We start from the raw sequence: 18,754 nt of genomic DNA, 5'->3' as shown, positions 1-18,754 counted from the left end.
TGATTTTTTGTTAATTTGATAGTTTTGAAATTTCTAAAAGTCAGTAAATTAACAAAAGTCAACGTTCAGGACCTTAAGGTCCTAGAAGGTATTTACAGAATGAAGGAAAAAAGTTCCAATAAATATGGATCGAAAAATTAATATTGCTGGAGTTATGGACAATTACTTATTTTAATTCAAGCAAGTGACTCGCTTCTTATGCATAGCCATACGTGAAATGCATTTCTGCCACTTCTTCATTAGAATAATACGATGTCATTCTTACCGTACTGTGAAAACTTCGTGACAGCTCTCCGCAACTGTTCACTATTCACTGAGAATGTGTGACTAACAATTGTTTGGTGAAGTTTGTATAAATGAAAAGAAAATAGATGTTTGTCTACATTCCTCGCAAGAGCGAAGAAATTTGTTTTCAAGGATTTCTTTAGAGCATGGTACTCTCTTTACTGATAAATAACGGGGACAAATTACATCGAAAAATACGAAAGCACTAGACACTTGCTAGCGAGTAAGTCACTTGCTTTAATTAAAATAAATAATTGTTCATAACTCCGACAATATTAATTTTTCGACTAATGTTTATTAGGACTTTTCTCCTCCATTTTATGAATATTATCTAAGATATATGAATATTATCTATGAATATAAAAAGCACCGAACATTCAATAGAAGAGCGACAAAAATGTTACCAGATAGTAACTGGATAAGTCACTATGGCAGCGTATTTGACAAGAGAAAAAAAGAAAAATCCTTCGATGCAGTAGGAAAGAACAAATAGCGTTCTTGGCAGGACATGAAAATTTTAGCCAGGAAGCAGGACAGTCCTTCCGAAAAAAGGACATCTGGCAACCTGTCAGCGCTGAGAGACTGTCCTGCGGTCCACGAGTTAGTTTTTATTTGAGAAATCTCTTCGAATGTGCGCCTGCGCGCGCGCGCACTCGTGTGTGTGTGTGTGTGTGTGTGAGAATTCCTTCACTCGGAAAGTAGAGCGACAGCCGAGCCACTCGAATTCGAGTGACTTTCCACTCGTGTGAAGTGAATTTAAGATTCCGAACCGTCGAGCGCGTGTTTTTGCTTGGAATTGAAGAGCGAATCTGACGTCCCTTACTTTCATTGCGAGAACAAGTTTACCACGATCGATTGAAATGTTCACTCATGAATTGTGAATCCACTTCAGGTTCCACCAGTTAAACACTCATTCTTGCGATACAGAGTAGCATTATCTTCGCGACCGCCCCGAGTAAAGTTTCACTCGTTTTGAGCGAGATTTCACTTTAGGAAATTAGGGACAAAATTTAATGTGTCTAAAATTATAGTCATTTCCCGCGCTAATCATATCTTCCTCGTCGTACATAAAGCATTATTGTACATAAGGCGATCGTCATCAACATTTTACGAGCTTATCACAGAAACGTTTTCCCGTGTATTATATTTCATCGTGTAATTATAGTCAACGACATACATAAATATACAATAAAGCAATTCTTTGGCTGGAACAAATTCATCGTCCTCATCCTTGTTTTCACAACGCGTCGTCATCGAGGAAACGCGAGAATCCGAGTTTTTCCGAGAAGAACCGTCGCGAAGATTGAGCTCGCGAGTTGCAGCACACTCTGTAGCGCGCGGTCGAGTCGAACGCGAAATCGTGCGTGCGTGAGCGCATGCGCGCGCGCGCGCGCGGCAGCTCGTTTAATTAATAATTTCACAGTCGATTAATTCGCCTAACGTTTATAATCATTATTTCACGGGACTTTACAACCAGACGCGCGCGCTGGCGTTTGCGTAGGATTTACTGCGATTTCCGCCTTGACGCGTGCGATCTCGTTTAATCGTTATTAATCGGATTAATTATTTCCCTGTTATTCTCGTCGTCGTCGGCGGCGGCGTCGGCGGCGTCGGCGGCGGCGGCGGCGGCGGCGAGTAAACGACGCGGTCCGATCTTCGGTCCAACTCACGCATGCATAATTCATAACCGAAACGCTTCCTCTCACTCCTTCCCTCCCGCTCCTTCCTTCTTCCTCCGCCGGGCGTCTCGAAAACGAACGGGTCACCCGGTACCTATATCGTCGGCGGCGCGCGTATAATGCGATGCATAAATGCATGGAGGCACGCACTGCGTGCACGTTTAACATAGATACGTATCTGACAATAAGAAACGCATCGACACGCCGACGTATCGCATCGCGACACCGGCAACGACGTGACGATGCAACGCACGTATCGGCTGCTACGCGTGTACGCGCATCATCCCCTTTTTCATTTCACGCCGGGTATCATCTTTTGCCCCCACCTTCCTCCCTTTCACGCGATCAAATCGAGTGACTTATCGATACGTAACGCGCGGATGCGATACCCGGCGGAGACAATGCGAGAGGGGAATTCGTCTCCGCGGCGGCGGCGGCGCAGGGGCCGCGAGAGGACGCGTCTCCTCGCGGGAAGGATCTCACTCGTGGCAAATAATTTCGCCGAAGGCTCGACAGATTTATGGTTTAATCCTTTTCCCGTGCCTTATCCTACATTCCTGTCGGTACTTGTAAGCACCGCCTTAAAGTTTGATCGTTAAGTTGGTACAAAATTTATTCTCCCGTTCTTTTTGTTTATAATATGCCGAAAGCTATTTGATTAAACAAAGATTTAACAAGGACCTCGGGTAAATTAATTATAAAGAGTTAACGAGAAATTCGTTGATTAACGGCGAAGGATGCTGGAGGCGATGTTGATGTTCGCCGAGAGTTCAAACGTTCGGCACGTTGTAAGTAATGCAAAGCTTAACACGAAAAAAAGTATTCTATTTGTAAAGTGAACTTTCCCATAGTCTCATATTCTAAACGAAGCCTCCTACAACAAGAGGATTCCTCTTTCGATAAAGCGATTAAAGTAAACCATTCATCTAAAATTTATAAGATATTATTCTAACTTGAGATTTTCCTCTTATTTCAAGAGGATCTCCTCTTGTATTAATTAATTTTCCTCTTATATTAAGAGGAAATCTTGTCGGTGTTTTTCCTCTTCCATCTGCTCACACACCAGAGACCAGCGTTGCCAGTCATGGCACATTCGTACCACATGTGGTACAATTAAAGGTCAGTGGCACACAGGCACAATTTAGTGATTTGGTGGTACATTATGCATTTTTTGTGGCACAAAAGAAGAAAAAGTGATATAATTCCATTTTTAAGCGAAAGTTTTAAATCTTTGGATTCTATGACAAACATATCGCATTCTACAAGCAAGAGTATGTAGATTTAGTATAACCAATAAAGTGGCACTTACATTATCTAGAGTGCGTTCGGAACTTGCACATTACGGATAAAGTAACTAGCATCGGATTAACCAATAAGAATAAAAAGAGCAAATATCTTTTTATCATGATTGGTTAATTCAATTACTCTACATTCAGGGCCGTATTAATAGTCGGATCTTATATTTAAGACCGTCTTGAGTTCACGTTCAGATATTCTGTAGCCAATGAAACGATCCATACAGCATCTGAAGATGAACTTAAGACGATCTTAAATATAAGATCGGATTATGAATACAGCTCTCAAAGTAAAGTTTCCGAACCTCTAAAGATACACAAAAAGGGTTAGTTTTTAAGACGCATATTTAAGATGCAAATATAAGATTAGACAATAAAAACTACTTATAGATTCCTCAGTTCTTATAAAATCTTCAAAATATATTAATTTAGCTCGAATGGCACAAAACGCACTAATGTGGCACACTTTTTGGCACAATCGAACACGGCTTTTGCTGGCAACACTGACAGAGACTCTCTGTGCATATGACGATTGTCGGCGTTGTCTTTTGTTTTACGGATAACGTCGAGAAACGTAAAGCAAAGGAGAAACGAAGAAAAATCGTTATTCAGTGTATGTTGTTTCGTCATGAACGAAGTGCGAGAATTTTTAGAGAAAATCGACTTAAAAACATACTGGCCTATATTTCAGCGTAAATACATACATAAATGTATGCATTTATCGTATCGCGTTCCGCACAACATTAACCCTTTGAGCCACGAATTTTTCCTTTTAACCGATTTCTATAAAACTTTATATCCAGGGGTTTTCCGGGTCGCTGATTACGAATCCGTTTTTGTCAGTTTTTCGAAATTCAAAATGGTGAATCCAATATGGCGGACGTAAAATTGAAAATTCAACCAATTTCCGTGAAACTAGGTATCTAGGGGTTTTTAATGTCGCTGATTATAAATCCGTTGTTAGATTTTCGAAATTCAAAATGACGTAGAAATTTGGGTTTTTTAAAATTCTCGCTTCGCTATATTGAATCAGCCATTGTAAATTTTGAAAACCTGATGATGGATTCATAATTAGCGACCTAAAAACCCCTCAATATGAATTGTTCTAGAAATTGAAGTTTTTTTTAAGTTTTCCGTCCGACATATTGGATTGGTCATGTTGAATTTTGAAAATGTGACTATGGATTCGTAATCAGCGACCCAAGAAAACCCTAGATACCTAGTTTCACGGAAATTGGTTGAATTTTTAATTTTATGTCCGCCATATTGGGTGCGCCATTTTGAATTTCTAAAATCTGACAACGGATTCGTAATCAGCGCCCCAAAAAATCCCTGCGCGTATCAATTCCCAAATAAAAATAGTTAATTCTTCGCCTCACCATACGTTTATTCTTAAAAACAGTTTATCGTGTTTACTTTTTTACTATTAGCAATAATAAATTTAAAGAATTTATAAGTAATTACAATTATTTTACACTAGTTAGGGTCTTACAAAGTTAGAAAATATAATTGCTAAGACATCGGTCATTAACACTGCTCATAAAATATAAAAAACTGATGGAATATAGATCCCTGGGTGTCTGCTTGCGCCACAAAGGGTTAAATGCCACATAAAATTACACTTAAAAGTACAAATTTATGTTTTTTCCTACTTCTTTAGCAGAAAATACAAATAATTTAACTAAAATTTTTTCTGGACAATTTCATGATAATTTTCGCTCCTTCCTCTATAAAGGAACATATAGGTAACTAATAAGAATAAAGTACAGTAAAAATAAATTATAATCCTCTTAAAAAAGATTAAATAATCTATGTATAAAAGGAAATTTATATTAAAATTAATAAGATTTGCATCATACATATAATTTTTCTAACTTTAAGAATAATGTGTTTGTGATATTTTCCTCTTAATCTTAGAGGAATCCTCTTGAGGCCATATATGAGATTAAAATCCTCTAAAATTTAGATGATTTCGCTTGTTCTGAAATTACATTTTGTTGGGTATTGATGAGGCAATAAAATACATTGTTTGCAACGGTCGAGCAGCGTCTCGGCTTTCATTAAGCTATTCAAACGTTTCGTTCAATTGGAAATCGATTAGCCTTCTGGTGATTATTGAGCAAATAATTTCACCGTGAGACTGGTCGGGTTTTAAAAGTCCCCGCTGAGGATTCTCCGAAACGACGAAGATCAGATCTCTTTCGGAATTGCCTCGTTCAACGTGCCTTATCGCTTGGTTTATGACTCCACGGAGATGGCTCTTACTAATCCCTCGACTTCGGATAAGGATAAGGTCGTCGACCCGCCTCGGTCTGGCGACTGAGCGAAACTTGATTCGGATTTTCATTGTATTCTTCGGTGGGGATTTTTAATCCCCGCACGAAAACGTGATCTTCCGTAATGTTAACGCACGTCAGCTTTAATCGAGACAACATTTATCATTTCGAATCTCACCGTGTTGGTCGTCTTCTCATCGTGTTTGAATGTGATATGTCAAGTGATAAAGTGACAGATTATTTGAATAGTCAACGATCATAATATTTAGCGGAAGAAAGTCACAACTCTTAACGAGACGAAAATGCCGCAGCCATTTTGTCACTGACAGTAAACGCACATCCAGGCACGATATAGGTTAAAAATTTTTTGAGGCTTTATTGAAGCTTTTACTATCATGTATATTTCCGTTCGAAATCTTCGAGAAACGAAGCATCATATCGTTGAAGCTGAAGATGCTTCAAGGCATTTTTTGATATGTTCCGTTTCCTTCTTGTTTCTCTTCTTTCTTTCTTTTTATTTTTTCTCCATCTCTTTCTTTCTTTCTCTTTATTTTTTCTTTTTTTCTTTCTTTCTTTCTCTCTTTCTCTTTTTCTTTTTTTCTGTCTTTATCTCTTTCTCTTTCTTCTTTTTCCTTTCTTTCTTTCTCTCTTTCTCTTTTTCTTTTCCTTTTTCTCTTTTTTTCTTTTTTCTTTTGTTTTTTTTCTTTTTTCTTTTTTCCTTCTTTCCTTTCTTCTTTTCTCTCTTCCTTCTTTCCTCTCTTTTTTCTTCTTTTCTTCCTGCTTTCCTCTCATCCTTCCTTTCTCTGCTTTCTTCCTTCCTTTCTACATTCTTTCTTCTCTTTCTTGCTTCCTTCCTTCCTCCCTTTCTTTTTTGCTTTCTTCCTTTTTCTCCTCCCTCCTCCCTTTCTTCCTTCCTTCCTTCCTTCCTACTGTCTACTTTTTAGTCTGCATTGTGCGTGGAGAACAGTGGCGTGGTCGTCCCCGTTCTTGTGAAATCCGCGGTACGCCCCGAGATCGACGTACAATTTATCGCGATAATTGTTGGCCGGCTGTGTTAAAGCCGAGCCCCGCTTTCCTGCGATAGCGCGTAAGACGTAGCAATTAAACCGGAACAAATCGGTTGTTAGGAATTGAGCTCTCCGGCTGCTGCCGCCGCGCTGCTGCAGCATCAGGCCAGTTTTATTGTGATTATACGGTGCCTCCGATAGATACGTATTCGTAGCTCGGAGGCAAGCTGATTGACTCTCGTCGATAATTTCCATCCGCCTCTGCGTGGCCGTGGAAGACCTTGCCGTTAAAGGGCCTTGAGAGCGCGCGCATCCCGTCCATCACTCTCTTTTGCGCGCGCGCGCGTCCGGACAAAACCACGATCTCATCGTCCGAACGCATCCGTCGCTTCTTGCTCCAAAAGCGTGTAATATAATTTCGTGAAGCGCGCGCGTTTATTGCGGCGAAATTAATTACTACGTGCCAGATATATCGCGCTCTATTCTTTCGGACCGGTTTATTTCCATTTTATCGCCCGTGCACACCGAGTCACGCAGCATCCACCGCGAATGGCCGCGTGTCGAGAGCCGATGTGCGGCACTCGAGACTACCCTTTGTCCGCTTGTGAGTCGATTCGCCAGTCTATTTATTGGCTAGGCGACCATTTCGACGAGAACACGCGTGAAAACCGCGGCACCGGCCACCGTGAGACGTTGTCGGTGATGTTGCAGATGCGCTTGACGACAGGAGCAAGGAGATTTCTCGGTGGTTGTAGCGATCGACTCGTTGACTCTTTGGGGCATAAAAAGTGTCCTGTCTTTTCGGCACTTGTATACGCGCAGTGGGACGAAAAGCATCCCACTTTGAAATATTAAGATAACTCGAAGCATTCTTTTTCCACGTTTGACAACATATTACACTGCTCAAAAGAATTATGGCATAGATAATTTATTATGCCGAAAATTGGCAATAAATTATCAATTTGGACTGGCGATTATTTCGCGAAAAATTATTGTAGACTAATGATTTTTTTCTTTTTTTTTTTCAAAATGAAGCTTGTAGTCTCTACTTTAAGAATGTATCTCCATTTTTTGCATGCGATGCACCCTTACCCCTGTAACCCCTGACATCTGAGGGCATGTTTGATGTACTGAAAATTGCAAAGTTTGACGGAATGCACGGACGTGGACAATTTTTTTTCGGGGACGCTGTTTGCATCGTTATAAAGTTCAAATCTTCCCTTTCAATTTGAAAAAAAAAAAAAATGGAGTCGCTACAATTTTTTTTCGCAAAGTTACAGCCCTTCAAAAATATAAGTTAAGAAATTTGGCAAGACAACTTGTCAATTTGACCTATCGCAGACTCTGGTTCAAATCTGGAATGACATTTCGCAGGAAGAAATTAGGGCCTGCATTAACATGAGAGACCGGCTGCAAGAAGTGATCCGACAGCGTGGAGGAAACACGAGATATTGAAGACGCACCTACACACACACACACACATACACGCGCGCGCGCGTACCTACGTGCACAGAAGGGAGGGTTTGGAGTCAATAATTACTGTGGAAGTGACGAACCACGGGATCCTTATCTCTTCTGTCACGGACACACACACACATGCGTGAACACTTGGCACGAAGGCCAAAAACAACGATATTTTTGAAGGGCTGTAACTTTGCGAAAAAAAATTGTAGCGACTCCATTTTCTTTCAAATTGAAGGGGAAGATTTCAACTTTATGACGATGCAAATGGCATCCCCGAAAAAAAATTACCCATGTCCGTGCATTCCGTCAAACTTTGCAATTTTCAGTGTACCAAACATGCTTTCAGATGTCAGGGGTTACAGGGGTTACAGGGGTAAGGGTGCATCGCATGCAAAAAATGGAGATACATTCTTAATGTAGAGGCTTCAAGTTTTATTTTGAAAAAAAAAAAATCATTAGTCTACAGTAATTTTTCGCGAAGTAATCGCCAGTCAAAGTTGACCAATTTTTGGCAATACATTTTCTATGCCATAATTCTTTTGAGCAGTGTAATTGTAAGGGCAATGTCGCAGAAAATAAATATAAGGAATGAAATGCAAATTAGTGCGGCATGTGGGAGTATAATAGATATCACTACCTAATCGTTGGACAGATTCGACAAGAATGAGAAACATAACTGAACTGTGAGAGAAATAACTGACTTCGATAAGAGATGGACGATATACAAGCGTGAGATGAATTAAATGCATTTCAGCGTTGTGGAGGATTACTGGCGATCCCCAGTGAGAAAAATACATAAGGCATGATAGTACAATTCAATTCTTAACCATTTTATATCAGAAGGTTGAATTAGTTCTGGTCCCTAGCAATAGATGGTTTTAGTAACAAGTTAATGGTTAATGGTTAATGCGAATGTTGAAATCTGGAACACTGAAAGAAAGGGAAAAAATCTGAAAGAGAAAAAATTACAGCTAACAACGGGAAATATTTTGATTGATGTAAATTTAATCATTCCTTTAAAATAAAGATGAAAAAATTGACAAAATAAGACCAGAATTAATTCAACCTCCTAATATATTGTAATATTTTACTATATAATATACATCGTACGAGAAAAGCTTCATTTCGGCAAGTTAATATACATGGAATCGATCCGGCATTCAATGTATTAAACATCGCGAGTCAGTGGACAAACGTATTCTCCTCTCGAGGACGACGTGCTGCGGCCTCGAAGCGACCAAGGTTATCGGCCCGAAAGATTCGGACAAAATTATCCTCCACGCGATGAAAAAACAACTAGTCTCGGTGAATTTTTTCGCGCAAGCTGCAATCACGTTGAATCGAATAATGATTGCTAGTGATTAACGTTATTTCAACGTTCAGTAAAAATCGAGTCGAATGAACCATTCGACGTAGGAATTTGATGTGAAAATTCAATGAACGGTCAGGCTATTTTCGCAGCAAATGCTAACTGAAGCGTTATCGATGATAATTCTGTGTAGATATTGTTGCTAGCATTTTTTCGCTAGAACAGGGTTTCCCAACCATTTTTGTATTTCGCACCCTTAAAAATTTATTAATGGACCTTCACACCCCCTACAAAGAAAAATTATTCATATTTTTTATGGTGAAAATTAGTTGTTAGGGCTTTGAGATAAGAAGTTAATTTATAATAATTTATTATTACATAGTATTGTTTTATAGAAATTAAATATTATTTTAATATAAAATTATTATCCATGGTATCAAGCTTCGCATAGTAGATACATAATGAATATATACGTACAGATACATAAAAAATATATAATTTTAATAACATTTTTTTAAATTTAATGGTAAAAATGCCGAATTATTCCAGAATTCATCATTATTAATTACAATTACTTTTCCTCGCACCCCCAAGAATGTTGTTTCACACCCCCAGGGGTTGCGAGTATCCCCGGGAACTCCTTTTTCTTTCACTCGATTCATGCAACTCAGATCGAGCCGGTTGAATTCAATTTGAATCGTTTCGGTGAATCTCTTTTTACAACGCTCTTCATTAGAGATTCTCTAGTTAGAATTTCGACATTTCAGTCCTGCTGTTTGATTGGCCTAATTTCCAAAATGATCGAAAATAATAACGGAATGCCATTTAATAGTTGCTCAGGATTTGTTGGTACAATCGTTTCTCAGGATTTGTTGGTACAATTGCTATACAAAATTCTTTGTTTCTTTTAGTTTTACAATTTGATATGTAAATTATAATCTACACACTAATAAAGGTTTTTTGTAGAAGATAGACCTGGGAGTAGACGCCGTTTTCGATCACTTTAGTGGAGAAATGAGAGAAAAAGCAGATAATGTCGGTACTCTAATTAAAAGACAAAGTTGAGCACATAATATACTCAATGTATTTTACGTAGTTTTCTCCATATATTGCACAGCTTTTTTTCAAACACCTTATATATATTCTAAGATTTTTTGTGTGCAGAGGATTGAATGTCGCACAAATTAATAAAAATTACAGAAACGAGTGAATTTACTCGGTATGGACCATAATAAGATTATAAATATTCTAATAAATTGTTGGTTAAGGCATAAGGCTTGAAGCTCAAATTCGCATTGTAGACAACATATAACGCGTTACTTCTTGCGTGCAAGAGTCCTAAGTGTAAAAGGGAACTATAAAAATTATCCAATAATGTAAGTGAAATAAAAATTCAACCGTAGAGTACATTTAAGTAAATGATTATAGACAATAACTTAATTAATAAGAACAAAATACTCACACTAATAACCAACGAGAAAGAAGCTCTTAAACTAATTGTTTGCTATCATAAAATTTTCACAGTTTGATAAAAATAACATATTACTCTAATTAAAAAATGTCATAAATGGCCGTGCACCAGAAGCGAGCAAGTCATTTGCTATTAAAATAAATAACACAGGTCTGAAAAATTTCAAAAACTTTATGCATTTTGGAATTGAAAAGCTATTTCCTACGTAATTTTATCCGCCTAATACGAATCTGGTCTTAGAATTTCTCTATCACGTCAGGTTTTCGAGATAATTCGGTTCAAATAGTCAAAAAATGCCACTTTTTACTATATTTAACCGATTATTGCTGACAAAGTAATTTTTTTTCAACAAACGGCATTTTTTCGCTAACGGCATCTTAATGTACTATTCATCCTCTTTAAATCGTGCAGACCTATGTAATTGTTCATAACTCCGATATTAATTTTTCGACCCATGTTTATTAGGAATTTTCCTTCTCCATTTCAATGAGTACTATCTGCCCTTAAAGTCCTGAACCTTTTTTTTTTTCAAACACCCTGTATAATATGTTTCCCACATTTTACACGTATTATGCAGTTTCTTACATGAAAATGTAAGAAACTATTCCATATGGCCTGATGACTAACCCTGCCAGAGGGTCTCTCTATTACTCTTCATCAGTTTCAAGCGACACCACGTGTTCTCACGTGGTCGGCTGAAACGTGGTGAATGCATGGCAGCGGTGGATCGAAAGCAGGCGAATCTGCAGAACCTGGCGCGCGGACACACGTATCGCGTCTTGAACTCGAGTTACCTCTCATACATTATACATGACCTCCCTCCGTCCCCTCCTTCTCTCCCTCCCGCCTTGCCATATGTTGGTCATTGTATTTTAAGAGCCAATTCTACCGCGCCCTTTTTGCTTCCTTTCAGATCCGCGGGGCGCTCGAAAATTGGGACGGCGGTGCCTTCAAGTCGAGTGAGTATACGCACATGGCAGGCTTCTTAGCCGCGCACGATTATCGATTACGACGCTGGCCTTAACGAGTTTATTATGCCCGTGAGAAAGAGCGAGAGAGAGAGAGAGAGAGTGAGAGAGAGAGAGAGAGAGAGAGAGGGAGGGAGAGAGAGAGAGAGAGAGAGCTTCTCTTCTCCCTTCTCTCTCTCTCTCTCTCTCTCTCGATCTCTCGATCTCTCGATCTCTCGATCTCTCTTCCTCTCTGCACGTCTTAGGAAAACTGGTAAAGTGGACTTATCGAGGCGACCGATGTTCGCCAGCCGCGATAATCCCGCGCGACGGGAATCCTATCTCCGCTGCTTTTTTTTCCTTCTTTACTTCCCATCTCCTCTCCCTTTGCATTTCCTGATGATCGAACGCGACAAACAGCGGAGACGATCGATAGGGGGCGAGTTACGCTATCTGGGGGAATTCATTAATTAAGCGGGTTCCCTCGGTGTGCGCGGTCGCGATTCGCCCGCGATCGAGATATTCGCTATGCCCGATGCGTCCGCGAGTGGCGCGAGTCGAGCGAGCGTGGCGCGAGGGAGCGCAGGGGAGGGGAGGGACAAGCGGCAGGGAGTGAGGAGTCGCGCGCGATCCCGTCCGCGAGGCCGTCCGTCGCTTTCGCACTTTTCTCTCATCTCGCCTGCCTATTACCGTGAAATGACTATCACCGGCCATTTCGAATTTACATTAATAAGATCGGCGATCCTTTATCGTCGACGGCGATGGCGGCGACGGCGGCGCGACGACGTCGATCGTAAATCGGCGCCGGCGCGTACGCGCGCTCCGCGCGCCGCGGAATTTATTCGCGCCACTCGAGAGCGCAGCGGCGTTATCTCGAAACACGATACCGCGCGCATTTTTTCGCGCTCGTGACTCACGAGCGCGCGCGTGCCCCGACTCTTTTTTTCGCGCGCTCGCCTGAGGATATAATTGCACGATGTCAATTCGTAGCGCGCGCGAAGAAGTTAAAGAAAGAGAGAAAGAGAGCAGGGAGGAAGGGAGAAAGAGGCAGCGAGAAAGAAGACCAGCAGCAGCGTGCGTAGTGGACTACCGTAAATTCAAGCGTGGCTCGCGCTGAATCCGCGAATTACACGCTGCTGCTCGTATTTCAGCGGACAGACGCGCGAAAAAATGCGGACGTGTATCAATTGCATCTCTTGCGTGGAAAGGAAGCGGGACGCAGGGAGGAGGGGCACGATGGCGTTTCTCTCTTTTCCTGTCGACCATGTAGAAGCGCGGGAAATGTCTTCGAATGCAGGCGTGCGCGTTGACAATCTCGGGCCGATATTAATTTCTTCCGTAGCAAATGTGTAAAAGGTAACATCTCACCGATATCGTTCATTTTGAAATATGCTATAAAGGATAAACTTCTGAGTAACTTTTTATGATAAATCTGTATGAGGATTACTTGTAGTTTCCGAGATATTCGACTTTTAAAAGGTAAAAATATTAGAAGGTAAAAATGAAGTTTAGAAGACCCTATGTTACATTATATTATTAACACTACAAGGACTTTGACGGCTCCTCTAGAAGGACCATGGACCTAGGAGCCAATTTCGCTGCAAACATATATTTTCATAAATAACAAATAAAAAGAAACGAAACGTACAGGTAATTAAATTTAACGTTTTAACAATAATATCACTAATTTATTGAACAAAAAAAACTGTTAGTTATATTATATTGAATTTTTTTTAGTCTTTGATGAAAGACTAAACGTGAAATACAACGTCGTTATGTACTACAGGAAACGCATTTGTATTACATAGTTTTCTTTGTATATTCATCGCACACAAATTTTTTGCACGAACAACATTTTCCAGCTTTGTGGCTTTTTTGCAGTTTTTTTATTTAACAAAATGGTCATTTGCCTGAAGTAACGTCGGATTCCGTTTCTCCTCCGGTTGAATCAAAATTTTGAGACTTTCTTTGGGCAACATATGAGATACTCAACTCTTCTGCGAGATTTTGTAAAAAGATTCTTCTTAATATTTTTTTACACGTAACTTCCTTGTCCATATAATTCATACATTTATAGCAGCAAAATCCAAAACATTATAAAAAATATAAACTGATCAACGGCGAGATGCTATATCTATATGTACACACATGTATAATATATAATAGTAATGTATATAATAGCTTTTTAAGTGAACAAATAGATACATATAAAATATTTATTTGTCTATTTAAAGTCATAAAACTTGTAAATAAACCCGTGAAACATATGAGAATGCAATATCAGATATAAGGGAGACAAATTGGCTCCAACGGTCCTTCTAGGTAGACAATTAAATAAAAATTTAACTATCTCATATAAATAAAAAATGTTTTTACCAAAATTAAGAACATGAAAAATAATTTTGAAATTGAAAAATTGAAAAGGTTACAAAAGGATATCACATGGAGGCAAAGTTGAGAAAAGTTATAGCAGTTTGAATTTCGCGAGGAGCCAAATTGGTTACCTCGGTCTTTATAACGTTAAGGATACCTTCCTAAGTAGCATTCAAGAGATTTTAGCCGCTGCTCATTGTCGAAAAGTTATTAACAAGAGGAATGTCAATACCTCATCGATTTTATCGCCACTTTAGATACGTTGCAGAAGAAATTGTTCTGTATACTTTCCCGTAAAAATGAAGTGAGGGACGACACTAGTTTAAAAAATATAACAAATTAAAGTTTGAATTAAATGTTAATGCTTTTTTTATGTATCACAAATTACTGAAACTTAGAAACTTAGAAACAGTGAGATTTGAACATGTTTTATTGATTAAATGACTGGATTCATTTAAATTCAGCTTTGCACAAGAGTCTTTGCCTATTTTCATGATATTTTCATTTTTAGTATCTAGTAGACTCATGAATTTGATAAAGCGAAAGGTTTAAGCAAGAATTTAATAAGATCTAAATCAGTTAGAAAAATGTTAAAGAGCATTGATCGGAGATAGATCCTCTAAACTTCATTTTTACCTTCGAATATTTTAAAGTCGAATATCTCAGAAATTACAAGCGACCCCCATACAGACCCCCACATAGATGTATCATAAAAAGTTACTCAGTATTTTTTCCTTTGTGGCAAATTTTAAAATGAAAAATATCGGACAGATATTACCCCCCCTTATGCATATTTATCGAAATGAAGAAGAAAGTTGAGAATAAAATGTGAGGGCAAATATTAAAAACGAAAACTACGAATTGGAATTAGGAATGAATTAAAAAATACAGATGAAAATATAGAAATACTGCTACTAGAATATGCGAGAAAGGAGGAACTTAAAATTACAAGCATCGCGTGAAAAAAGCACGCATCCACACGCATATCGATGTGTTTTTAGGCGAAGCGTTCACGACCAAGGAGAATCTATATGAGGGTCACATGCAGTTTCCGAGATATTCGACTTTAAAATATTAAAAGATGAAAGAATGAAGTTTAGATCTATTTGTGATCAACACTCTTTTTTTATTAATTTATATGTTATTAAATTCTTGCTCAAATATTCCGCCTTATTAAATTCATGAGCATATAAAAGAAATAAAAATATTGTAAATGTTGGCAAAGACCTCTGCGCAAGGTTGAATTTAAAGCCCGAACTTTTCTTTTAATTACGACATATGCAACCTCACTATTTCTACAGCAGCGAATAATACACAAGGAATAGCATTAAAATGTTCAATTAATTTGTTGTATCTTCTAAACTAATGTCATCCTCCGCTTGATTTTTACTGGAAAATATGCAAAACAATTTCCTCTGCAGCACATCTGAGTGGCGATCTAAAATCGGTGGTGTTAAAATTTCTTCCGATAATAACTTTTTAATAAACAACGAGCGGCGGCTAAAATTCTTGAATTTTACTCAGAAGGGTGTCCTTAATAATATATGTAATATAGGTTCTCTAAACTTCATTTTTAATACTTCTGATATTTCACAGTCGAATATCCTAGAAATTACAAGCAACCTATACCAGGGTTTCCCAACCTTTTTCGTACTTCGCACCTCTAAAAATTTATTAATGTATCTTCGCACTCCTTACAAAAAAATTATTCATATGTCTTATAGTAAAAATTAGTTGTTAGGATTTTAAGGTAAGAAGTTAAAAATCAAAAAAGATATTTAATTTTTTATTAAACCATAAAGAGTTCAGTAATGTATTGTAGAATGACATGTAATATTTCTAAATATTTGTCAATCATTAAATAAAATATTCGAAAGAAAAATTTCATAAAATTAGTACATTTAATTTATATTAATTTATTATTACATAGTATTGTTTTTCATAGAAATTAACTATTATTTTAATATTATAAAATTATTATCCATGATATCAAGCTTCGTATAGTGATACGTAATGAATATATATGTACAGAATATATATGTATAGAAAACGATAATCAAAAATATATAATTTTAATAACCTTTTTTTTATTTTGATAGTTTTTTATTTCGATAATAAAAATGCCAAATTATCCTAAAATTCATCTTAATTATTATTAATTATAATCACTTTTCCTCGCACCCCCAAGAATGTTTTTTCACACCCCCAGGGGGGGGGTACTCGCACCCCCGGTTGGAAACCCTTGCCCTATATAGATGTATTGTAAAAAGTTACTTAGAATTTTATCCTTTGTACTATTAAATAATACATTTCCAAAATATCGGTATTAATGCCTTTTATACATGTGCACTTTTTTTGTTAATTCAATCTTGCCTCGCGGAAGTTTCCCTCATCGTAGCGCACATGGTGCCCGCTTCGATACTTTATACTGTTTCGAAGCTCTCTCTCATTTTTGCGTGACTTCGCACTCGCTCGCTTGCTCGCGCGCGCGCGCATCTGCAAGATGCACTGTTCATTACGCAGACAGCAGCATGTAGGGCTGAAGGGGGAAAGAGCGTAAAATCGTGCGCGATGGTAGGACAAGCGTAATCATTTCATACGGAGCCGGCGGAGGGTGATCGCTCTCGGGCGTGAGACTCGATAACGGAATTCGCCGGTTTTCCCGGCGCGGCACACAGACAGATTTTAATTACGACCGACGCCGCGCGCTGCCGACAGGTGACTTATTCCCCGGCACGTTTTGGAGTTCTTACTGGGAATACCTGGAGAGGTACAGCGAGGCGAGGAGGACTCTGGACGAGCTGAAAGCGACCGAGGACCCCCTACTGCACTTTCTCAGAGTCAGGCAGGCAGCAGCGAGGCACTCGCCTTCGTCTTTGCTTCTCCTACCGGTGAGTCTTCAACGGTCACGTCACAAATTATTGTTCGCGAATAATAATAATGATGATGATAACGACAACAGAGATTTAATTAACTTTTATGTGGCATATTCTTTTTTACCCGACGTATTTTTGTGAAATCTTGCATTTCAGTGCTTTTTTGGGTCGCTGATTGCAAATTCGAAGTCATATTTCCAAAATTCAAAATGGTAGATTCAACGTGGCTGCCATATAGTGACAAATTAGAGTAAAACTGAATAAATGTAAATCAGATGCACGACGAAAAGGTTTTTCAGATCGTTAGTTACGAATTTCGTTTACAAAATCCATTCAGACAATTTGTTTATATTATATAAAAAAATCTAGCATGCGGAAAATTCTGGAAAAAGTATATATTATATTTTGATATGTGAGGAATATTCAGTGAAGTGTTCTGCCTCCGATTCTAAATATTTTCCAAGAGATTAAATTTTCTTAAGAATTGTTTTTTCACATTTTTGTTTATAAATAATTAAAAATGGACAATCGGTTAGACATCATGAGGAACGTGTAAAGTAAGTATTAATATTCCTTTTTACTTACAATATTTTCGTTAAACAGTACGTCATGAAAATAGAAGGAAAAAAAGTGGTAAGCATATATATATATATATATATATTACTGCCGCACAAAGAATTAAAATGTGTGAGTATGAATTATTAATAAACTATTAAATGATTAATATATTATATATATTATAATAATTACATATTACATATATATAATAATTAATATATCATAATTGGCAGAATTATTAACAGAGTGTCATCATCATTTTTATTATTATTATTATTGTTATTGCTTATTAAATCTAAATTAAACTAAATTAAATTATTAAATCTGATCGTTGATCGATGGGAATAACGGCAGCCGCTGGCGCAGGCGCCGCTGAAAGACTTTTAGCAACGATTCGGATCGATACTCGACAATTTATTTACACCTGAGTTTTCATTTTTCATTCACTTTTTCATTCATTCTGAGTTTTCATCATTCATTCATACGATAAGAGAGCGGACCGTTTCGCGAGAGAGATCCTATAACGTCGTAAATCATGCAAGTTGCCGTTGCCGAGTTAATCGATGCCAGGCGCGCTGTAACGCACGCCTGCGATTACATTTGTTTAATAAAGACTCGGCCTTGCAAATGATAATTACACGCTCGTTCGCCCGCTCGCGGTTTCAGTCCCGATCTCGCGGATACCGTCGCGTAAGCAAGGTATGCGAGACCAACAAAATATGCGCCGGAAAAGAGATTAGAGAAGCCAGCTGGAAATAGTGAAATGAATCCCGTCGTGGAATTCTTCTCTCCTCATTCTCTCTCCCTCTTCCTCCCTCCCTCCTTCCCTCCCTCTCCCGATCTCTCCCCGGGATACTTCCTCTAATTAATCGTGCCGTCATTAAGCCTAATTACGTCAATTCGTTCCGCGATTCCTTCAAACGCGCCGAGCATTCGCCGTCTCGCCCGTGGCCGGCGCCGCTACCGCCTCGAAGATTACTTAAATTACAGGCGACGAATTTTACGAGTTCGGACCGAATCGCTCGCTGCGATCGCGGGCTCTCTTCTCGCGTCTCTCATTCTTTCCGGCGTTCCTGCGTGCAATTGTGCGCTGCGCTTCCTCAGTGAAAGTCTTATCTCGCGTTGCTGACGTAACGGAACGTAGAGAGAGAAAGAGCGAGAGAGAACGAGAGAGAGAGAGAGAGAGAGCGCCGTCTTCGACTTAACCTTTCGAG

General features: G+C 38.6%; 1 protein-coding gene across 3 annotated transcripts in view; it reads left to right on the top strand.

Moving 5' to 3' along the window:
- Positions 1-18,754, top strand: part of LOC105186062 (uncharacterized) — a 531,705-nt gene that overhangs the window by 152,459 nt on the left and 360,492 nt on the right. For all 3 annotated transcript variants that reach the window (XM_025302351.1, XM_025302352.1, XM_025302350.1), the window contains exons 4-5: positions 11,700-11,745; positions 16,825-16,997. In XM_025302351.1, coding sequence (XP_025158136.1) covers positions 11,700-11,745; positions 16,825-16,997 — 219 coding nt within the window. The remainder of the gene's footprint in view (positions 1-11,699; positions 11,746-16,824; positions 16,998-18,754) is intronic.

This window comes from Harpegnathos saltator, unplaced genomic scaffold (genome assembly GCF_003227715.2).
Source record: "Harpegnathos saltator strain DR-91 unplaced genomic scaffold, Hsal_v8.6 scaffold486, whole genome shotgun sequence".
In the NCBI taxonomy this organism is placed as follows: Eukaryota; Metazoa; Arthropoda; class Insecta; order Hymenoptera; family Formicidae; genus Harpegnathos; species Harpegnathos saltator.
Note: the sequence above shows the minus strand (reverse complement) of the source record. Positions and strands in the feature narration are given on the sequence as shown.